The sequence below is a fragment of the Pongo pygmaeus genome, chromosome 1 (genome assembly GCF_028885625.2).
Source record: "Pongo pygmaeus isolate AG05252 chromosome 1, NHGRI_mPonPyg2-v2.0_pri, whole genome shotgun sequence".
Classification (NCBI taxonomy): Eukaryota; Metazoa; Chordata; class Mammalia; order Primates; family Hominidae; genus Pongo; species Pongo pygmaeus.
In genome coordinates, this window is record NC_072373.2 from 17,422,780 (window position 1) to 17,447,119 (window position 24,340).

At 43.2% G+C, this 24,340-nt stretch overlaps 1 protein-coding gene across 4 annotated transcripts in view; it reads right to left on the reverse strand.

The window, feature by feature from the left end:
- Positions 1–24,340, reverse strand: part of DISC1 (DISC1 scaffold protein) — a 418,421-nt gene that overhangs the window by 176,230 nt on the left and 217,851 nt on the right. Inside the window, exon 10 of one of the 4 annotated variants that reach the window (XM_054445969.2) lies at positions 5,097–5,558. The exons of the other annotated variants lie outside the window; for them this stretch is intronic. Within the exon in view, the coding sequence (XP_054301944.1) occupies positions 5,470–5,558 (89 nt within the window). The 3' untranslated portion in view covers positions 5,097–5,469. Of the gene's footprint in view, positions 1–5,096; positions 5,559–24,340 lie in introns of those variants that run through there. 4 annotated transcript variants of the gene reach the window in all.

Consider the following 24,340-nt stretch of genomic DNA (forward strand, 5'->3'; position numbering starts at 1 on the left):
TCATAAAGTATTCCCAACTGTGCCTGACACACGAAATCTCCAGCAAATAAATGGCAGCTGCTGCCAGCATCACATCATCACTCCATGGTGCAAGTCATTTTGAAATGATCACATGATTTGAAAATATTACCAAACTAAATGTCTTTCCAAGTGCAGCAAAGATATCCAGATGTTTCCTGGGTCACCTGAAGTCACCATTATTAACCCGATAAATGGCCAGAGACACTTAAATCCTCTCTAAGTGAAGAATGAAGAGGTCTTTCTAGTTCTGATTCTATAACATTAACTAAGGGTTGTCTGGATACCATCCTTAAGTAACAAAATATTACAAAGCAATCATACCCCAGATACTTCATTTTAAGACAGAAATGGCGTCTCAAAATCAGAAGAAAAAAATTTACCAAGTTCTTTCATAAGCAGATTATTATTCTTATCTTCAAATAACTAAAAATTACCTGCTAAAACTATGGAAAACCATCAAAGTAGTCATTTCTTTTTTTTTTTTTATTATTATACTTTAGGTTTTATGGTACATGTGCGCAATGTGCAGGTAAGTTACATATGTATACATGTGCCATGCTGGTGCGCTGCACCCACTAACTCGTCATCTAGCATTAGGTATATCTCCCAATGCTATCCCTCCCCCCTCCCCCCACCCCACAACAGTCCCCGAAGTGTGATGTTCCCCTTCCTGTGTCCATGTGTTCTCATTGTTCAATTCCCACCTATGAGTGAGAATATGAGGTGTTTGGTTTTTTGTTCTTGCGATAGTTTACTGAGAATGATGATTTCCAATTTCATCCATGTCCCTACAAAGGACATGAACTCATCATTTTTTATGGCTGCATAGTATTCCCAAAGTAGTCATTTCTTGAGTATACTTCTTCGGAGTCCAAATATGACACCACTAAGGGAATCCTCACAATGGGAAACAGTTGCCATGAGTGATGAGAACACCAAGAATGCTCAGCTCAAAGGCAGCCTTCTGTCTCTGTTCTGCCTAATAGTAGCTGCTGGAGCTATTTCCAGCCACTTAGGCCTCTGAGTCTCAGATGCCTCACGTATAACGCCATCTACTCTACAGGGTTGTTTCGTAAATCAGAAATGAAATAACGGTGATAAAGCTTTTTATCATCTGTAAAGTAATATAACTGTTGTCAGGTATGGTGGGTGCTGGAGCCATCCTCCTGGTGAGAGCCAGTTGATAAACTTTCAAGAATTTTGTGAGCCACTTGTTAAACCAGAAATAGCTGGAAATCAGCCACAGTGGGAGATTTACACTATGGAAATGGCCAGACGTTGCCAATCAGGACTTTTTTTTCCTGGAGAACTGGTTCCTGAACATTTAACAGCACACTATTGGTCCTAGTCGCTGTTGTAAACAGATATAAAGCTTCCTAGGCCTACAGATGAGTGAGCAAACATTAACGGGAAAGTAATCTACTATGGGGTGATATCTCAATCAGATTCTTAAAACATTCATTGTATGAGCAAAGCAAGAAATAAGAGAGCATACTAAGAGATGAAAATGGAAAAATATCACATGACAGCAACCTCTTGTACATGCTGTGGTCTGACCTTGATATTGAATGGCATCATCAAATTGCATAATCACTAATATCTACCAAAACATAAAGCAAGTTAAAAGCTAAATTTACTCAAGATATAGTGGCTACTGTACTGAAATCAAAAAGAAATAAATACAAATAACTAAATAATAATTAGGCTCTGAGAAAAATTCAGTCATGTATGTCCTTTCTGAGAAAAAACTTCCAAAACCACAACAACCAAAAAAAAAAAAAAAACTTGTCAAAATCAGTGACAGAGTCTGGGTGCAGTGGCTCACTCCTGTAATCTCAGCACTTTGGGAGGCCAAGGTGGGAGGACTGCTTGAGGCTAGGGGTTCAAGACTAGCCTGGTCAATGTAGCAAGACCCCATGTCTAATAAAAATAAATAAATAAATAATAAAAACAATGACAGAAAAGGCCTTTAACCCCAAAATGTAAGAAACACTCCACCCGAAGGACACTCTCAATCATGTCTCATTGCATCTTTGTTAGCCAGATAACCAGTCCCACCCTGATGGATTTCAATTCATGCAATGGCACCATCACAGAGCCCAGATGAAGCTCCTGTTTCTCATGTTCTTCAAGGACTTTCCTGTGCCGACATTCACAGGGACAGAACAAAACTAAGTTGAAGACTTTCTTTAGATAAAGGAAATAGAAAAACACAATACATTTGAAGGCAAAAGTGCCCTTGGGGAAAAAAAATTGATGAGGGACAGAATCATCTTCAACTGCTAGGTCCAAAAATGCAGTCTGCAATCCTGCCAAACTCATCCCACACAGGACTCTGCTGACACAGGTTACTCTATAGCAAGAGGATGAAACTGGCTTAGATTAGAAAGATTTGCCCCAATTCAAGGAATGAATCAGTGAGAGATAAAGGGTAGGGAAATGTGTCTCATTCAAGCCAAATTTCAGTTTTTGCAAGTGCAAAAAGATAACAAAAAATGAGAATTGTGGGGAATGGAAAATGCCTGATAGTGATAAGTCTGAAGATAGAAAAGAATAGACTCTACAGCCGGCAAAAATATTATGACATGGAGCCAGGAGGGAAAAAATGTTGGCCCTTTATTTTCTTAAATTCTTTCCGGAAAACGTGGGCTTTTCATATCTGCTTAACCCTGAGAAGGCTCCAAACACACACATGGTAAGACATTACACAAAATATTTTTTGATATGTAGGTTTCTAATCCAAAAATCTGAAATTTGAAATACTTCAAAATCCACTATTTTCTGAGCACCAACATGAGGCTCAAAGGAAATGCTGATAGGAGCATTTTGGATTTCGGATTTTGGATTTTTGGATTAGAGATGCTCAACAGGTAAATAAGCAAATATTAAAAAAAAAAAAATCCTAGATCTAAAACACTGCTTGTCCCAAGCATTTTAGATAAGGGATACTCAACCTGCATTATTATGTTGAATGTGTCTTTGGCTTAGAATATTGTCAGTTTTTCATAAACTAGAAAAGTCAATCAGATGCCAAGATTCTTTAAAGTTTTATAGATTTCTGGAATAAAACCCTAAACTATTTAGAGTTAATTTAGTTTGCAAATATGAAACTGTATGGAAGAAAAAGACATCACTCCATTTCTCAGTTTTTCACCCTTGATTTCCAATTTTCTGTGGTACAAGATCTCTACCTAAATCCACGTTAAAGCATTAAATTTAATCTCCTTCCATCACTAAGCCTTTTACAGAGTATGAAAACTGGAAGCCACTTTGCCATGGGAACCCACATTCTCTCTGATTGACAAACTTTGTACTGCTGGAACAATACATGGACAGGAAAGAGGAGCCCCAACAAAAAGCTCAGCTCATCAACCCTCCAAGTCCTCAGTTTTCGACTAACACAAAATCTGGCAGGAGAGCCCAGGCTTCCTTACTCTCTGGCACTCATGCTCTCTATCATCTACTGGTGCTTCTTGTTTTCTTAAGAAGAAAAACTCAGTCAAAATGCAAAAGGAAAGAAGAAGTGGTTACATAGAAATCCACTTTTAGAAAGAGCCAGAAGAGATTTTGATGTAACAGCAACAAAAAATTTTGAAGTAGGCATCATGTTACAGACTGATGTTTGTGCCCTCCCAAAATTCATTTGTTAAAATCCTAACCCCCAAAGCGATGGTATCAAGATGTAGGGCCTTTGGGAGGTGATTAGATCATGAGGATAGAATCTCCATGAATGGAATTAGTCCCCTTACAAAAGAGGCCTCAGAGAGCTCCCTCACCTCTTCCAGAATGGGAGGACATATTGAAAAGGCACCATCTATGAACCTGGAAAGAGGCCCTCACCAGACACTGAATCTACCACTGCCTCGATTCTGGACTTCCCAGCCTCCAGAACCATGACAGATACATTTCTGTTATTTATGAGCCACTCAGTCTATGGTACTCTGTTACAGCAGCCCAAATAGACTAAGATAATGGAGATAAATAGAAAAGAAATAGAGTAGGGTGGACAGACCTAGATCATCAATGAAGAAACAAGTGAAAATGTGTCAGATAGATGTGGGGCACATTACAAAAATTTTTTTGGTGGGGGGATTGTACAGGAAACTAGGTATTGTTTTTAAGCTGAATTCTCAGAACCAGAAGTATGCTGGTTTCCAAAATAGGTTGATGAGATGCAGCTCCCATAGATGAGACCATGAGCTCAGACACCATTCCCCAGAGCCAGCTGAGGATGAGTGGGCATTCAAGAGTTATAGGGTGTATTTTAAAATAGAAATTAGCTTCTGGATTTTGCAGACTTTTCCAGAATACCTCTGACCAATCAATAGCATTCACGAGGGTGACCCTGCAATTCATCAACGTTTTACATTTCCAGACGCCATCTCTTTCCCCAGATACTTGGAGAAACCTGGGAACGAGGCAGGAGTTATTAAAATACTAAGAAGGCCAGAAGCAGGAAGGTATGGAAACTTCTACAGCACTCCCCAGAGAAACGGAACATGAGGAAGAAACTTGGACTTTGCAACATCTTTTTTGAAAGTAAATAGAAAAAGGAAGACTACAGGAATCGACTCCAAATTGTAACCTTCAGTGGAACAACAGAAAAGGTTGTCTAACCCAGCGAGTGCATGGAATAGTAAGTAGGAAAGTTGAGAAAGAGTGGGGAGACGGAGGAAGACAGCATGCAACACAGACTGGAATGAAGACAAGAACCCTTGCCACCTCCAGAGACAGGCAGAGCCCACGACACAAGTTCAAAACAGTGCTCCCTCCTCTTAATAAGGCCTCCAAAAAAGATCCACAGGAAATTAACTGGTTTTATCCACATGGAAGACTGAAAATCAGCCCTAAATGAATGATAAATTGACTAACCATTGGAATTACCTGGAGAACTCTGAAAAACATGCTGAGTCCAGGACCCCACCTTGGACGTAGGGCCCAGCAGGTGGCCCGGATGCTTAGCCAGGGAAGAGAGCCACGGCTATAAACAAGCCCTGACTTAACGTCTTGGAAGACAAGGCAAGAAATTCAGTGAGGCTATATTTTATGGGGCAACTGAATTATTAATTGAGTTAGTAAAACCTGTTTTATTTTGCTTTTTTGGTGAAACAACTGAACCGACACAAGTGGTTGTTTGCTTTGATGTTTCTCCAGCTTCCATCCACAATTGTGTTTAGCCCGGCAAGCCACTGGAATGAATTTCCCAGCTGCAATTTAACCCGGGCCTATAGCGGCAAGAGTTAGCTGATGTTTTTCTCCCTGTGCTCAAGTGCCTTCAGGGAAATTTGACTTCAAGGTAGAGTGGTGGCAGGAACTTAGGTTTCTCCTCTATAAACCTTTTAGAAAATGCTTGGAAATCACAGCCATAGAAACCAAGCAGCATTCTTGAATGCACTAAGCAGCCAGATTCCGGGTAGCCGGTCCACATTCTTTCTCAGTGTGGCCCGTCTAGTTCTGACAATGAGAAGTCATGGCTGCATTTGGGCTGTACTGATTCCAGAAGAAAGTCAAACAGACTTCAGCTAACTTCAGATTCTCTGTAACAAACAAACAAACAAATAATTTTTTCAAGATTCTAATCATTCTAGGTTATTGTTTGCCTGTGTTAGTTATAAAATCCCAGCATCACAAAAAATACTTCACAAGGTCCATGGAAAATATCTAGTATAACCCTAATTTTTGCTGTGAGGAAACTGAGGCCCACGGTGTTTAAATGGCACGGCAGGGATCTGGGACAAAACCCACATGTCGTGATTCCCAGGCCAGTGGCGTCTTCACACACCTGGAGTGCCATCAATGACACTTATCCAGATAATCAATTATAAATATTTTAAATCGGTTAAATAGATCAGAGTTTTCCTGTGCTAGACAGGCTATCCGTGTCAACACATGACTTCGAAATGTGTGAAAAAGTAAGAGTAGTACTTTAATTTCTGAAATAAATTTGTACTTGGGAAAGTGGAGCTGACATTGGAGCCTGTAGTTCTGGAGGGTCCCCTAGAGCCCTTGCCTTTCTGTCGTGACCAAAACTCACAGAGTGCCTTGACCGCTCTGCGACCCAGACAGCTGCAGGTTTTTCCCAGCAGGCTTGAACCCAAACCGGGGCCTTGAACATTCCCACACATTGATAAAGGTATCTAAGTTTTTGCCCAAAACACTGAAAGAAACTGGCCCTGGCCCTGAGCCAAATTCCTTAAACCGTTATATAAACTCCATCCCCTGAGCACCTCGCTGTGGACGTTTCTAGGTGGAAGACCCCTTTTTTTCATGCTGCCGCCGCAGGATTGCTGCAGCCCACTCTGCCTAAGTTCCCCTAATGAATGCTTTGGCCTGATCACTCCGGCTTTTACTGCTTCTTTCTTTGGAATCTCAGTAGGCCCCATCTTGGGAAAGTTTGGGGCACTCCCTTGTGGGGACTCCCCTGCCACCACCTTTGGGGTAATTCCAACGATGGGTTCAGCAGGATGAAACAAGGTCACAAAATGAAGCTTCAAGAGGATATGAAGGAAAATACCGTGACTTCAGTTCCCCACTGAGCGGCACTGGGAACCATTATCATTGCAACCTGCTCACGCAGGGCAGGCAAGCTCCCTGGGCTGCAGCCACATAAAGAAATGGCAGGGGCAGGTTTTCAACTAGAAGGTCATGTGCCTGAGCACAGGAGAATTACCCTGGAGCAGGGACATGAGAGAGAATCAATGCATAGGAACTAACTGGGCTGCAGTCACTGAAAGCACCGGGAAGTAAGCTCATCCTAAAAATAAATATGACAGATTTCCACAATATCCACAACATTGTTTCAGCAACTTTGATTTCAAACAGCATTTCATTACCAACTGCATTTTAACGGGCACCCCAAGAAGCAGAGGGGAAGCAGAATAGGGGAAGGGGGAAAGGAGATGATTAACTGCTCTTATGCTCCTGGACTTGCCACCTTCTTCCTGCCTCTTCATTGCACAGTTTCTGCCCTGCATTTTACCATCCACATGCCACAGGATTCATTATGTTCCAATATACTGTGACACATAAATCTGCAATCCAACTGAGAGCTCATAAAGGTCACCATCCAAATTGGGCAACCCATCTCCCATCTGATCATTCTTGCAACTAATGAGCTGTTTAGGCTCACACAGCTTGACAAACATTTGTATGAGTTTATGTTTGCTGAAGCCTTTGGCATATGCACGTCAAGCCAAAAACAAAGCTAGAAGTATCATTGCCGGATAGTCACCCAGAGAGTGGCAGCCACGACTTTCATGTTCAAAGTGCCATTTTAGGATCTGAACTTAAACAGTACAGCAGCTGTTTGATTTGGATATCACATAAAATTAATGGCCTAACTAGCAATGAGAACCTTTTTTGGAATATGCACGTGAACATATTCAAGGAAGAAAGATGTGCCTAGGGTTTTTTCAGACTTTGAATCAAGTCCCAAATTAGAGACTTGCTTTTGTGGGCTGTGAAAATGGACCAACTGAAGAGAAAGAAGGGGAAACGTCACTTCCCTTTGGATATAATCACCCTTAAAGTCATTTCGTGGAAAGGAAAATAAGTCATACTTAGGAAGGAGAGAACATAAGGACTCTTGGTTTAAGGGCATGAGGAACATCTCAATTGCTCATCCTCAACCCCTGCCCTCCACTATTTGTGGTTTAGGCTTTATGTTGTAAATGCAAGAAAAGGGACTACTTCATGAAGAGAGTTCAAAAAGAGAAGTGGGATTTCAAGTTTGGAAAGGAGGATTGTTATTTGTGTGTTTGTCTTAATGGAAATTAAGTTCAACTCCTTGCATCAAATGGGGAACATTCTATCACTGTGGATAAAACAACATGAGCTCATTTATAGAAAGTTATTTTTGTCTTTTTAATATACTGTTTAATTGACAAAAATTGTATGTATTATATACATAACATATTATTTTGAAATATACATGTTATATAGAAAGTTATTTAAATATGAGACACTCTTTTGTGATTCTTTACAGTACAGTGTAAAGTGAACAAAGACACTTAGAATAAGGTGTAAGTTTTCAAAAGTGTCATTCACAAATTTAAGGATTCGCAAAGGACGCTGCATCAACATTGAAAACCATAATTTTCTTCAACTTTTTAAACTTCTTTTATACTTCCACTAAATAAATTTCTTTCCTTACCTAGAATTTCTTATTTTTCCTTTAATATTTCCTTACATTAAAGAATTATTGTAGGGGCCAGGCACAGTGGCTCATGTCTGTAATCCCAGCACTTTGGGAGGCTGAGGAAGGTGGATCACTTGAGGTCAGGAGTTTTAGACCAGTCTGGTCAACATGGTAAAACCCCAACTCTACTAAGAATACAAAATTAGCCAGGCATGGTGGCAGGCGCCTGTAATCCCAGCTACTCGGGAGGCTGAGGCAGGAGAATCGCTTGAACTCAGGAGGCGGAGTTTGCAGTGAGCCGAGATCACACCACTGCACTCCAGACTGGGCGACAGAGTGAGACTCCATCTCAAAAAAAAAAAAAAACAGAATTATTTTAGTTCCTTAGTTTCTTGTATCACATACCTCCAAGTACATGATGATACACTACACACCACATGGGAGAGACATAACTTTGAAGTCTAGGATACAAACTTGAATCTTTTCAGCACATAACAACTAGAGGAGGCCTTGCAAAGATTTAACAACAGGAGGAGAGGCTGACAGCAGGAAGAGCACATGAGAATTCATAGTTGTAGCTAAGTGTTTTATTAGAAGGTTTACATATACTGCTCTATATTTTATATAAAAGAACTATATGGAAATGGATATTAGTAGGTATATTTGCCAGGAGTTTTTCACATATTACACATATTTAACAATTTGACAGGCATTTTACTTTTTAAAAGTTTTACAATTCTATACATCACATCTATCATATTTCATATTATCATATATATCACTTCAGTTGTCCCTCAGAATGACTAGAAGAGGATTTCATGCTCATTTTATAGATGAGGAATTTGAGGCTCAGACAGAAAAAAATTAGAATGACTTACCCACAATCACTTAATAAGAGGCCAGCAGGGATTAAAACTCAGGCCCGCCAGGCAACAAAGCCCCAGCAGAAGCTAGCCTCATTTTGTTGATTTATGTATTTGTGAGTTGGTTATCAGCCCCAGGGTCATTGTGACCCAAGAATCCCCTTGGGCCACCCTAGACTGACTACCCCACCCAGGTGGATGAGCAGCTTGGCCCTTCGTCTAGGAGACTGCTACACTCATCTCAATCCTGTGCAGTAAACAACAGATTATTATTGTCAGTTTAGCTGCTAAAGGAGGTTGTTTAGGGTGGTATTTCTAGTCTCATCAGGGCCACTGGGATTCCCCAAACTTTAAGTTCAACCACAAATTCAGGGATACAGGCACTGGAGATGCCAAGCCTGCAGCGAGCCAGGACAAGGCAGCTGCTGTATCTTGGCCCTGGGTCAACCCTGGAGCCTATCTGTAGCCTGTCTTCAGCCCATTTCAGCCTACTGCTCTGCGTGGCAAGTTCCTCACCAGTCAGCCCTTAAAACAAGAAGCCAGTACCTTCCTCACCAGTCAGCCCTTAAAACAAGAAGCCAGTACCTGTTCCCATTCCACCCTCTCAGTTCGGAAGCACTTTAATGCTAGTACAGTCATGTACCACTTAACCACATTTTAGTCAACAATAGACTGTGTATGTGATAGTGGTCCCCTAAGATTATAATGCCATATTTTTACTGTACTTTTTCTGTTTAGATATGTTCAGATACACAAATACTTACTGTGTGACAATTGCCTACAGTATTCAGGACAGTCACATCTGCACAGCTTTGTAGCCTAGGAGCAATAGGCTGCACCACGTAGCCTGGGTGTGGAGTAGTAGGGAGCACCATCTAGGTTTGTGTAAGTACACTCTATGATGTTCATACAATGGCAAAATTGCCTAACGATGCATTTCTCATAATGTATCCCCATCATTAAATGATGTATGACTGTATTTGATTATTTTGTTTCTACAAATATTCTCTTCAGTCCTTTTTTAAAGGACAACGGTAGTTTATTAAGGTCTAAATACCTCCAGAAAGAATGCTAAAGGCAAATGTCAGCAAAGATGTCTAGCAGGGCTTCAATGCATCCTCAAGCAGTGTTACTTTTAAAAGCAGAAAGGAGTAGAATGCATTTGGTTCTGTTTAAAAATCAGATCCAGAGGGCATTTCCTAACTGCAGTCTAATCTTTTAGAGCTGCTATAAGGTCAAATATTGGGCCCAAATCCATAGCTATGTGGCATAATCCCTTGTAAATGACAAGATGAAATTTGCACAGTAAAGAAACTTCAACTTAGTTACAATTCTATTTCCTTTTCACGTTAAAAACAAAAATCCCTGACTTCTTTCTACTCAATATCATTTACAGTCTGACCAACGCTTCTCCGCCATCTCTCTCCCCAACTTCATCCCATATGGAAGATGGAATTGGCACCCATCTTCATTATTACAAAGCTGATGCATTTAGCCCTTGATATCAATGCCAGTTTAGGCACAGAGGGAACCTCAATTGCAAAATAATTATGGCTGGTTGAAACCGTGGAGCCTGAGGAATCACAGCATTAATTAGCCACTCCTGCCCTGACTTAAACAAGACCAGGAGCATGCGCCCCATATGTTGATATTTGAATGCTTTACAAAATATTAGGAAAGTTAATAATGATCCTGACTGTCTCTTGGGTTAAGGGTAATGCGTCTAAGAAAGATGCATAGAAAAGCCGCGTCTGATTTTACATCCTTCATACCCTTGCTGTGCTCACCCCTGTGAGTAGTTCTCCTATATCACCTTTACTTAGCAATGCAAAGGGAAGTGAAACCAATGAACACTTTTGGAGCATTCCACATCTAAATCCTGAGATAAATAAGCTCTGAAATAAAGATTCAGAATAATTGAATCAATGAGCAACTCCACATGTCACCTTCAGATATTCTGAAATGAGATATCCCTCGTCTATTACAGAGGAAAGGTAAAATTGATTGAAATTTGTTTTTGTCAGACAGGTCTTTGGAGATGAGCCGACTGGTGTTTAATCCCATGCTACCTCTCACTGGCTGCATGATCTTGAGCAAGTTACCGAACCACGACTGAAAAATAGGAAGAGCAACATCACAGTGCTGTTCCTGCTATAGCAATAGAAGGTCCTGGACAGGCCCCATATCTCACAGGAGCCAGACCTCCTCCTAAGAACCCTCTCCCATGAAGGAGAGTGTGTGAGCCCTTGGTAAACCTCTCACCTTGTGCACCAGAGCTGTCCAGGTTAACACTTTGCTCCCTCCATTCCAAAGACAAGGTCCCAATTTTATATTCTAAGCCTTTTGTAAACAGAGGTTCAGAAGAGTGGGGAACTCTGCCTCCTCAAATGCTCGTTCTTCCACCGGCCATGCTGCATTCCCACTCAACTGGCCCACATGAAGACCAGCCAGCCTGGCTGCCCTTCTGTCCTCACTTCTCAAGGCCCTTAAATGTGAGATGCTCCACGATGAGGCATCACAGCCAACTCCTCTCCCCATCTCTGTCTCCGCCACAGCCTTTAGCACCTGTAAAATGGGGACACCTGTGCTGGGGGAGCCCCCAGTCTTCTTTCAGGTCTGCACTTCCACAAGAGGTGTGAAATGATCTCATGTCCACACCCTTCGGACAGGGGTGAATGTGGGCCTGAGGCTGGGTTTGGCTATGTGAGTGACTATATTCAGTTTCCTGCTGCTCAGGGCTGACTGTTTTATAGCAGGTTTTGCAGCATATTTATCACCCCAACTCTGCGAGAGGAAGCTCAGTAGGTACAGGTAGTCATCTGCACATTCAGGTTCCTCAAGGACATAAGAGTTAGAGAAAGGTGGCGAATTACCCACTCAGAACAGTGCTGTGAATCTAAAAGTCAATAGCCACCCATATACCACTGGATTCTTAAGCACTTAAAGTTGCCTTCGAAAAACACAGTTAAAAAATATACTCAGAAGCTCTTGTCATCCATATGCCATAGATGGGTGAGGACATTTATGGTAATAATGACTAACATAGGGATGAGAATGTACAGTAAGTGCAGAAGAAGCGCTCAGTAAGCGCTCGTCCTGTGGAAGGCAGGCCCCCTTTAGAAGTCAGGGGCACGCTGACCTCTCCAGGCACGTGATCCTGGGAGACACTGCTGCCCTTGCCATGACCTTCACACCCTGCCAGTGCTGGTTTCCCTGTAAGAGTGTCTGAGATGACTAGGTGACAGCAACAGCCTAAGGAAATCCAAAATTAAAACAATGAGCTATTTGTGTTCCCACTTCTACTGAAGGCTGGCTGAACAGCTAGCAGAGAGCCAGAGCGTCGGACTTTCCCAAAAGGAAGAGATATCAGGGCAATTAAAAATAAAAAACGAACCAAAGATGTACCCTTTAAATAGAAGTGCCCCACTTTACCATATTTAAGACAATTCTGATAGAATATTATTTTGCTGCTTCATACAAGAAAAGAGAAATCTCTTCTTTTCCACTTTTCTTCTTTTTTTAGTGTATAGAGAACTCCAAAAACATTTCTTAACAGAGCAACAACTTAGGTTGCATTCATACAGGATCGATATCTCTACAGTGTATTTTTTTACCTGTCACCATCCACACAATTATTTCAGAACATTCCCTGTCAGGTTCTGCTTTGTGCTCTGCACAACTCGGGAAGATTTTCATCACCCCAAGGACATGTGAGAGAAATTTATGGTTTACTAGAAGGTTAAGCAACTCAGGCTCTAGCATTGTACAGACAGACATGTCTTTCAAAAGGCAACAGATTTACTTGATAGTCAACTCTGGCATCATTGATAACTCGCTAAAGGCTGTCTGTCATAGGATCCTACCTCACACCTCCGTCTGTTCCCTGATTTAGTGATTAGTAACAGTAATGCCAATGGGGACATAATAAAGACAGCCTAGGGGAAGGCACCCCCATCATCCAGGGACCCCTCCACCCTCCTCTGTGCCCTGTCACATGCACCAATTATGTAGTCCTGCTCTTGGCACACTACCAGAGTCCTCTGTAGGTGGGCCCAGCCCTCCCGCAGGCATTTACTCTTTCACAAAAAAACAGCACAAATCAAGATTAATTAAGATAGAAAAACCTCAAGCAAGCGGAGATTTGGTGACACTTTTGACACCATGGTGAGTGCTATGGAAGCTTTTTAATGTACAGAGTCTGTCTTGTGCTTCCAAAGTTCTGTTCAAATCAAACCACTGAATGAAATAAGGATCGAAGACACTAGGGAACAAAGTGGAAAATAAGACCCAATCCTTGCTCTTAAAAATCTTACAGTCTATAGGAGAAACTGCATATGTGCTCATGAGAATATAAAATCAGTTCCTGAAGAGAAACCAGAGTGTTATGGTGGTGAGAAGACAAAGGTTATATTGAGGATCAGAAAAGGTATCTGACTCTTTCACGAGCTTGTATAATAAGTCACAACTCACAGTGAACTGTGTCATGCTTTGTCTTTGACCTAAAATCATACACTTGGAAAGAACCTAAAGGATCATTTGATAAGCAAAATGATATGAGGGAAACACACACACACATACACACACACACATATACACATGAAAACACACACATACACTACACCACACACACACACACACACACCCCATCATCATCATCATCAGAGCCCTGCTATTGGCTCCTGGTTATTGACTTGGTGACCTTGGGCATGTTGTCTAACCTCTCTAAGCACTAGTTTCCTCTTCTGTAAAATGAGGATAGGCTGGGCGCGGTGGCTCATGCCTGTAATCCCAGCACTTTGGGAGGCTGAGGCGGACGGATCACCTGAGGTCGGGAGTTCAAGACCAGCCTGACCAACAGGGAGAAACCCTGTCTCTACTAAAAATACAAAATTAGCCAGGCATGGTGGCACATCCTTATGATCCCAGCTACTCAGGAGGCTAAGGCAGGAGAATCACTTGAATCCAAGAGGCAGAGGTTGCGGTGAGCTGAGATCACGCCATTGCACTCCAGCCTAGGCAACAAAAGCGAAAATCTGTCTCAAAAAAAAGAAAAATGAGGATAATAATTCCACCTTGCAGGATTGTTGTGATAAGTAAATGTAACATATATCAAGAAGCTCAGCAGGTACAATGTGTTCAACAAATAATACCTCCTGAGATTTGAACTAGGTTCCTCCAAAGTGAACTTCAAAAGACTGTCAGTTCTTGTCTTTTAAATATTCACTCATTTATTCATTGTTTCACTGCAAACATTTACAGTAAGGCCTCTATGTGCAAGACACTGCAGAGTATGAATATAATGTAATCCCTGCATCATGGGATATGATCTAATGGCATAGTTTGATACTGCCCAAAACTTGATCCAAGACATCAGGCAAAATATGCAAGGGACAGGGAAGAAAGGGGGCATTTCTTCCCCCCATCTCCAATTCACCTATGTACAAAAACTGAAGATCTGTGAGGTTAAGTAACTGGTTGAAAGTCGCTGTGTTATTTTCTGCACAAACGGAGAAGTGATCGGGGTCTTTTGATGACTAGTCAACTCACAAGATTATCTTTGACCCTATAGACAGACCATCCTGGACACTTCCTAGAGCCTTGCTACACAAAGGAGAGGCAAGGACAACAGCAATATCATCACCTGGAAACTCATTAGAAATGCAGATTCTCAGGCTACTCAGGACCTCCTGAATCACACCTGGCATTTTAACTAGCTTTCCAGATGGTTCAGATGGATGTTGAAGTTCGAGAAGCACCACCCTAGAGGAACTTCAAAAGACTGTCAGTTCTTGTCATTTAAATATTCGCTCATTTATTCACGGTTTCACTCAGCAAACATTTACAGTAAGGCTTCTATGTGCAAACACTGCAGGGTATGAATACAGTATAATCCCTGCATCATGGGATGCAGTCTAGTGGCACAGTTTGATGCCACCCCAAACTTGATCCAAGACACCAAACCTGTTATGCAAGGGACAGGGAAGAAAGGCGGCATTGATTCACATCTCCAAGTTCTCTAAGTCACTGTGTACAAAAATACCATCTGCTTGTTAAAACAATCAAAGTCACAGACAGGCCTGGAGTCAAACCAGCCCTGTTTCCCTCTTTGCCCAGGGGAGGGACCTCGGGCAAACTGCCTCGTTTTGATGAATCCCACCTAAAAAAATAAAGTCTTGGACTTCAGGAACATCCAGATTCTTCCTAGCTTGCTTCATTTCTTCCTAACTCTTCTGGTTTTATTCATTCACTTGGCAAATATTTGAGTGACACTATCTGCTGGGGATTGCTTCAGTGCTGGGGACATTGGTGACAAGATAAATGAGGCCCTATCAGCCAGCAATAAGTACCACGCCGAGCACTGAGACAGGGTAATGAGATCTGGCATTGCTGGGTGGCTGCTTTCCATTGGATGGTCAGGGAGGCTTCTTGGAGGAAGAGGATTTCACTTGAGGCTGAAACGGCACAAGGATAGAGCCATGTAAAACTAAGGAGAAACCATTTTAGGATGAGGGAACGAACCCTGAAGGTGTGAACAAGCTCGGTGCATCTAGACATGTAAGGAAGGTTCCAGCATGTGAAGGAGAGAGGAGGGAGAAGGGTCCACTGAGGTCTTACAGCAATGGAAGGTCTGGCCACATGAGGCTGAGCAGCCAAGGTAACTTTCTGGATTATTTTCTGTGTGTGACCAGAAGAGTGCTAAGCAAGGATCTGATTTTAAATTCTCTTCTTATAAAATGAGGTATGGAACAGGCTGCTATGGACTGAACTGTGTCCTCCCCCAAAACTTATATGTTGAATCCCTAATCCTTGGTACTTCAGAATGTGACTTTTTGGAGACAGGGTCTTTAGAGAGGTGATAAGATTGGAACGAGGTCAAGAGATTGAGCCCTAAACCAATCTGATAGGCGTCCCTATGAGGAGAGGAGATGAGGACATAGACACACACAAAGGGAAGGCCATGTGAGGGAGGATGCAGGGAGAAGACGGCCGTCCACAAGCCAAGCAGAGAGGCTTAGGGAGAGACCATTTGTGCTGACACCTTGATCTCGAACTTCCAGCCTTCAGAGTTGGGAGAAAATAAACATCTGTTGTCCAAGCCACTCAGTCTGTGGTTTTCTGTGGCAGCAGGCCTAGCAAACTAATGTAAATTTAAGAACAATGATCTTTATAATAACACAGAGAAAACAGCAAATTCTCCTGTACTTCTCTAATTGGCACATGTTCTTATAAATGCTGGCTTAACCTTTATAACTTTCTCCAAATCTTAAATTGGACTTAAAAGTCCTTCAAGCTAGTGATCTAAACTCTAGTTCTGCCCAATCCCAGAGTCTTTTTCCAACAGTTCCTGAACTAATCACAGGCAAATACCTGAGTTTCCTTATCACGTTATCCTGCCTGAGTTTCTTTCGGCTAAGAAACATAAAACAAAAAAACTCATGCTGTTTCTTCCGGTTTCAGTTAAAAGCCTCTGCCGCTTTAGTTACTATGTCGCCTTAAATTCTAAGATGCACTGTCTTTTTCGTTTTTCAACATTTAAAAAGTAAAGATGCGATTTGGAACTGACGTGAACCTGCAGCATGAGTGTCTACCTGCCTTTGTCAAATCCAGGATGCATCAGACAATCACTGGCATTGTAGAAGCAAGAGAATGCGACGATTTTCTGTTCCTTTTGAAAAGGTCGATGAAAAGCTAGGACAGAGGCTCTTTTCCCACCTTGAACTTTGGCAGTTATGTAGTGGCAGAGATTATAGAAAAAGTATAGCTCTCCCTTAGGAAGGCCAGGGTCCAAATCCCTGGATGGCTATGAAGACGCTGCCCGCATTCCAAGGCAGACAGTGTCTTCACAGTTGTCCCGTCCTGTGGGCCCCTCCGTGGGCTTCGCCCTACTGCCTGGATCCTCCATCCCTGGTTACCAAGCTCTGCATGCCCAGCTCCTTCTGAAAGCTGCCTCCTCTTCTCTGCCCTAACAGTGACCTGGTCATCCCTGGAGGGTCTTGTGGCATCTGCAGCCACTCGAGTGTGGATGCTCACTCCCCACCGCTGCCCAAGCAGTCAGTGTCCTCCCACGTCCCTAACGTGGCTCTACCTTCAGGTATAATCTGCTGCTGCTTGAAGGCTCGGCATTCAGCTTCACCCCAAGCTGTCCTTCTCATTGCTCTCATCTGGGACATCCCCCTTCTCTGGGAGCCTTGATCCTGGACTTCCACCTCCTCCCCACCCCGAGCTCTGCTGCCATCCTTGCATCACGAGGCTGACACCTGGGCTTCTGGGTCCTTGGCCTCACCGTCCCACCTCACTTCACTCACCTTGGCTTCATCTGCACCCAAACTGAGCCACCGAGCTCCCAGCCACCTTGCCACCACTTTTCCCACACCCCAGTTATTTCTGCCCCTGTTCCACGACCACATCCAGCCACCCACCCCTCAACCTATCACTTTCCCTTCTTTATCAGCCTCCAGTGTAGACATAGCCATCCATCACTTCACTCACCTTCCTGCCACTCCGTTCGGCTCCCGAACCCAGTTGCCTTTCTCCTCTACCTGCCTGGAAACCCCCAGCCTGGCGTGCTCGCTGTTGCCATTCCCTCTCCCTGAAGCAGGCTGCTGAGCACAGCTGGGGAAAATGCATGATCTCAGGGACACTGTCCCCAGAAGTCACTGGGCCACCTTCCAAATGGGCACCAAATCCACCTGGCAATTCTGTGTTCCCCGTGCCAGGTCTCCCCACTTTCAAGGCATCACAGCAGACCTTTCCCCACTCTCCTCAAACCTCCCCTCTGCCGGCCTTCCTCCCATTCACTCACTCACTTGCTCACTCATGTATTCATTCAAAAATGTTTGTGGAGACCGCAGCCAAACCCAGTCCAGAGCTGGCACCAGGATGTGGCTCAGTCATTCATCACCCTTCTCTGCTTTCTCTTTGTAAACCAAAAATAAAATTCTAAGTTCCTCAACCATGTGAAGGGACTTCCTCCCAGGCCAGAGAACTCTAAAATTTAACCAGAAAGACTGGCTCAGGCTATGACGGGAAGTAGGGTTGAACATGCCTCAATATACCCTCCAGTATTAACATCAACACAGACCTTACATCTGATAATAAATATTTACAATCTAGTCTCTCTGAAGCCTGCCACCTGGAGGCTTCAGCTGCATGAGAAAACTTTGGTCTGCACAACCCCTTATCGAAACCCAGACATTCCTTCTTATTGATAATACTCTTCTTTTTCCTTTTTTTTTTTTTTTTTTTTTTTGAGTCAGAGTCTTGCTCTGTCGCCCAGGCTGGAGTGCAATGGCACAATCTCAGCTCACTGCAAGCTCCGCCTCCCAGGTTCATGCCATTCTCCTGCCTCAGCCTCCCAAGTAGCCGGGACTACAGGTGCCCGCCACCATGCCCGGCTAATTTTTTTTGTATTTTTAGTAGAGATGGGGTTTCACGTGTTAGCCAGGATGGTCTTGATCTCCTGACCTTGTGACCCACCCCCCTCGGCCTCACAAAGTGCTAGGTATTGATAATAACTCTTTTGACAAATTGCCAATCAGAAAATTTTTAAACCTTCCTATAACCTGGAAGCCTCCCTGCCCGCCCAACTTGCTTCAAGTTGTCCTGCCTTTCTGGACCAAACCAATGTACTTCTTAAATGTATTTGATTGATGTCTCATGTGTCCCTAAAATGTATAAAACCAAGCTCCATGAAAACCCTAAACCACAGGGTTCAGAGAGCTTCTGGGCTGGTGAGCCCATGGCAGTGCTGGGAGGTGGCGCACCTGGAGGGGGCATGGAAGCTCTGCGCCACCCCCATACCTTGTCCTATGCATCTCTTCCATCTGGCTGTTCCTGAGTTGTATCCTCTACAATAAACCTGTACACATAAGTAAAGTGTTTTCCTGAGTTCTGTGAGCCACTCTAGCAAATTATCAAATCTGAAAGGAAGGGGGGGCTATGAAAACCATGGGCTCTGCACACAAGTCGAACAGAGCTAAATGGAATTCCGGGACAACCAGTTGATATCCAAAGAGTTAGTGTGTCCCTAAAGGCAGGGGAACCCCACAAACAAAAACAATCCGTGCTCCTCACACACTCCTGCCGGTCCTCCCTCATCCCTGGCCACAGTCTCTCATGCTTCTTTGTGGCTCCTTGTCCTCTGCCTGTCCCCTAAAGATTAATGTTCTTTAGGATACTCCTTTGCACCATCTTGTCTCTGCACTGGCTTTTCCCATGCACTGTCATCTATCTGCATGGCTCAAATTATAATCCATATGCTGAGAACAGCCAAAGCCCTGCTGTCAGTCAGCTCTCCTTCCTCAGCTTTGCAACCAGCTCTCCACTGAACATCTCCACCTGGATTTCACTCAGAAACTGCAAACTCAACTGGCTCAAAGGAGAAGTACAATCTCTTCCAAATCTGCTGTTCTTATGGCCTTGATTCTAATGAACACCACCCACCGGTGGTCCAGGCCAGGAAGCTAAGCTTCTATCTCATCTCCTCCCTCATGATCACCTTGCACCTCCTGCCTCTAAGCATCCACTCTCCAGTCCTGTTGGTTCTCACCGCTGAACAACTCTGTAATGTATCCCCTCCTCTCCATTCTCACAGCTGCTCTCTTGTCACCTTCCTCTCTCCTGCCACTGGCCTCCCTGCAGGGGGATGGCCCTCGTGCTCAGTGTGGAGTGGATTCTCTCTCTATTCTGCAGCTGGACCCAGTGTGGCCTTTTTTTCCTCCCCCTAATGCAAATCTTACCAGATCACTCCCTGCTTAAATCTGTCCAAGTGCCTCCTATTGCTCTTAGGACCATTAAGCTCCTTAAATGGTATACAAGCCCACCCGGCCCCTGCCTAATTCTGGAGCTGAAGCTCTCCCCACTCCTACATCCCAATGAACAACGCAGCCCCCCTAAATTTCTTGCGGTCCCCGTAAGGAAGCTTTTCTCTCTCACCTCTAATGCTTGTTCTTTCTTCTGCCTCAAATGGGCTTTCCATACTTTTCTCCATTTTAACTTTTACATATCCTGAGTAGCAGCTTAGATGTCATCTCTTCCAGAAATCTTTCCCTGGCTTTTCATACCTCACCATCATACACTTATCTGACTGTACTGCCGTTGTCTGTTTTCTGGTGGTGTCTCCCAGTGGGCTCTAGCATTCTAGAGAACCAGGATGGTACTGTCAGGCTCAGCACAGGTAACCAGCTGCAGACACAGCCCGGCACGTAGTGACTCACTATAAACATTAGTTGAAAGCAAGGACAGATTTATAATGAATCTAATGGCACATAAGCCTCAGGGTCCCCTGCTTTCACGAGTTCCCTTCAGACCCTGTATCCAATTTTGAATCATAATTCTATATATTTTTTTCTTTAAATAAGACCCATGCTCAAATTGTGTAAGCTCCAGTCCTCACAAAACCTGGACCCACCATTGGTTACATAAACGAATGAGGTGGAAAGTGAGGCTCACAGAAGTGAAATAGCTACCCCATCTCATGTCCCTCTGACGTGGCACAATGAGGATCTGAATTCATATGTGTCTGACACAGCTAACACTCCATCCAGTGTGCATAACAAGCAAATCAGCCCATCACTCCTAGCCTCAGCTTCCTCATTTAGGAAGGAGAATGTTTGAGGCATGGGATGTCATAAGGAATAACTTAAATAATATCTCCAAAGTACCTACATAGCAGTTGGCAAATGAATGATTCTGAAATACCAGACTGTTGGATAAATAATATTTTGAAATACCATACTCCACAAGTCTCATTCAGTTCTCAAGTTCAATATCCGCTGAAATGGAGTTCTAACTCAGCAAACCTTTACTACACCCCTATTCTATGCAAGGATTACAGGAACTGGGGGGCAGAAGACTAATAGCCTCAAAAAGGCTGGGCACAATGGCTCACGTAATCCCAGCACTTTGGGAGACTGAGGTGAGAGGATTGGTGAGAGGATTGCTTGAGACCAGAAGTTTAAGGCCAGCCTGGGCAACAGAGAGAGATCCTATCTCTACAAAAATAAATGTTTTAAAAATTAGCCAGGCATGGTGGTGCATGCCTGTAGTCCCAGATGCCTGGGAGCCTGATGTGGGAGGATCAAAGCCCAGGAGTGTGAGGCTGCAGTGAGCCATGGTTGCACCACCGGACTCCAGCCTGGGCAACAACAAAAGACCCTCTCTCAAAAAAATAAAAATAAAAAACAACAAGAAAGACTGGCACAGAGGCTAGGGAAATAGATATTTAAACAAATAATTACAAAGTATGCAAAAAGAATTAAATATCTTCATCCTTTTTACTGTTTTCTAACCTTAACATTTTGCTCTTTTTGTGTGTGTGTCTAAGCAATTATCTCTTACCCTCTGGTCTGAGGTTGACTATGTAGTTGATTAACAGTTATTAATAATTAACAATTCTACTCAGCCATAGAGCAGCCTTTGGTTACAAGCTGAGTGATTTTTAAGGAGACTAAGTTAAAGCTGTGAATTGAACAAAAACTGAATAAGGTTTTTATGGATGTCACCACACAAACCCTCTAGGGAGGTAGTAGTTCCTTGAAAAGAAGCCAAATTCAACTTAGCCAACAGCACAAGTTAATAGGTCAGAAAATATTCAGTAGGCAACTCCCTCTCTGATACTAAGCATTTAAAACATTTGCACATTTGTAAAAGTTGCACCAGCATGATGCACAGAGCAACGACACTGACCAGTGAGCTGGATAACTGAGGTACAGCCTGGACGAGAGCCTGAGAAAGATCTACCACTCTGTGACTCCTTGAGGGGTGATTCTCAATGCTGTGGAAATTCAGGGTCTGGGGAGTGTGCAAACCTGGCTTATGCCAGGCTTTGCCCCCTGGAAGGTATGTGGGTTTGGGCCAAACCTCACAAAGCCTCTGCTTACTCAATAATAATAATAGTAGTAGATAATAATGCACTAATAGAGATACAGGTTGAGTATCCCTTATCTGAAATGCTTAGGACCAGAAGTGTTGTGGATTTCAGATTTTTTTCAGCTTTTGTAATATCTGCATTATACTTACCTGTGGAGAATCTCTAATTTGAAAATCCAAAATCCGAAATGCTTCAACGAGCTTTTCCTTTGAGCATCATGTCAGGCCTCAAAATTAGTTTCAGATTTTGGAGCATTCCAGATTTTGGCTTTTCAGATTAGGAATGTTAGACCTGTGATAATAACATCAACCTCACAGAGAGGATTAATGAGATAAGACAGGTAAAGCACGTGGTAAATGAGCTATACATTTTCAAGCTTTTAAAATTTTTTAAAAATTTACACGCAGTAAAATTCACTTGTTGTACAGTTCTATGGGCTGTAACTTGTAACCATCACCACAAACAGGATACAGAACAATTCCAAGGCCCCTAAAGAATTCCCTTGGGCTGAGGCGGAGCTTGCAGTGAGCTGAGATCGTGCCACTGCACTCCAGCCTGGGTGACAGAGCGAGACTCCGTCTCAAAAAAAAACAAATAAAAACAAAACCAAGAATTTCCTTGGGCTGTTAATTTCTAATCAGACCCTTCCCCAGCCCCTCTCCCAATTCCTAAACCCTGCCCCTAGAGGTCTCTTTTCCAGAGCATCGTATTAATAGGATGTTACAGTTGTAGCCTTTTGAGACTGGTTTCTTTCACTCCGTACAATGCATTTGAGATGCAGCCAGGTTGTTGTGTATATTAATAGTTTGTTCCTTATTACTGAGTCGTGTTCCATTATGTGAAGGTACCATAGTTTGTTATTCTATCCACTCAGTGAAGGACATTTGACTTGTTTTCAGTTTTAGGCAATTATGAATAAAGCTACTATAAATATTCATTATAGTTTTGTGGGATATAAATTTTTATTTCTAGAGGATAAATAAGTATCCAGGAGTGGAACTGCCAGGTCACATGGCAAGTGTAATGTTTAACTTCATAAGCCACTGCCACTGTCTTCCAGATAGCCCTACTGTTACCTCCCCACCAGCGATACTGACACATCCCACCAGAGATGTATGAGCAATTGGCCTGCTCCACCCTCTTGGCAGCACTTGGTGTAGTCAGTATTTTTTATCTTAGCTATAATGGGTGTGCAATGTTTGGGTTTTTTTGAGATAGAACATTTATATGAAACTGTGTTTAATCATCGACTTTTGATATAGTTTAGATGTTTGCCCCCTCCAAATCTCATGTTGAAATGTGATTCCTCAGTGTTGGAGGTGGGGCCTGGTAGAAGGTGTTTGTGTCATGGGGGCGAGTCCCTTATGGATGGCTTGGTGCCCTTTCTGTGGTAATGAGTTCACACAAGATCTGGTTGTTTAAAAAGAGCCTGGACCCCCACCTCTCCTCTTGCTCCCTCTCTCGCCATGTGACACGCTGGCTGGCTCCCCTGCCCTTTCCGCCATGATTGTAAGCTTCCTGAGGCCTTGCCAGAAGCAGATGCCGGCACTATATTTCATGTACAGCCTGCGGAACCATAAGCCAAATAAACTTATTTTCTTTATAAATTACCCTGTCTCAGGTATTCCTTTATAGCAATGCAAACAGACTAACAAAACTGTAATACAAGAATGTTCAGGAGCAGTGGGGGATACAGAAACCAAGTTATTTTAATGGCTAGCCACGACCTTTGGGAAATCTTGAAAACCCCAGCCTGGTGAAAAGGTATCTCATGGTTTGGCTCTGTCCACTTCTCCAGCCTCATCTCCTATCATTCTCACTCTTACACCCTTCAGTCCAGCCAGATCAATAATCACATAAACTAATATTTATTGAGTCCTTATGATATGCTAGGGCACTAAGCCAAGATTGTTACATGTATTATTACTTCATCTACTCATGGTCCTAAGAGGTCAATATTAGTCGTAGTAGTATTTCTGTTTTACACGGGAGGAAACATACTCAGAGAAGTTGGCAAACTTTCCCAAAGTTACACAGCTGCTAAGTGGCAGGGCTGGGATTGGATCCCTGTCTCTTAGGTGTGCCACGTTCCTCTGACCTCTGAGTCTGTGCTCTCCTCTTCCCTAATACAACAGTATTTCTGCCCCTCCCATCCCCAAGCCACGGTGCATGCCCTGCCTCCTCTGTGAGGCTCTCCCTTGCTCCTCAAAGGCATCCTCAGTTGTCCTTATCTCTGCTGTCTTGATACCCATTGTTTATTGCTTCATTTCATCCTTCAGCACATCATGACCTATTTGCTGTGTACATGTGCCTCCTCCACCAGTGACTGCAAACCTCTTGAGGTAAAGAATCACATCTTGTCACCCTTCCACTCCCCAGTGCCTATTACAGTGGCTGGCACCTGAGAGGCGCTCAACATGTGTTGTAGGAGTTGAGGAACAGCTAAGG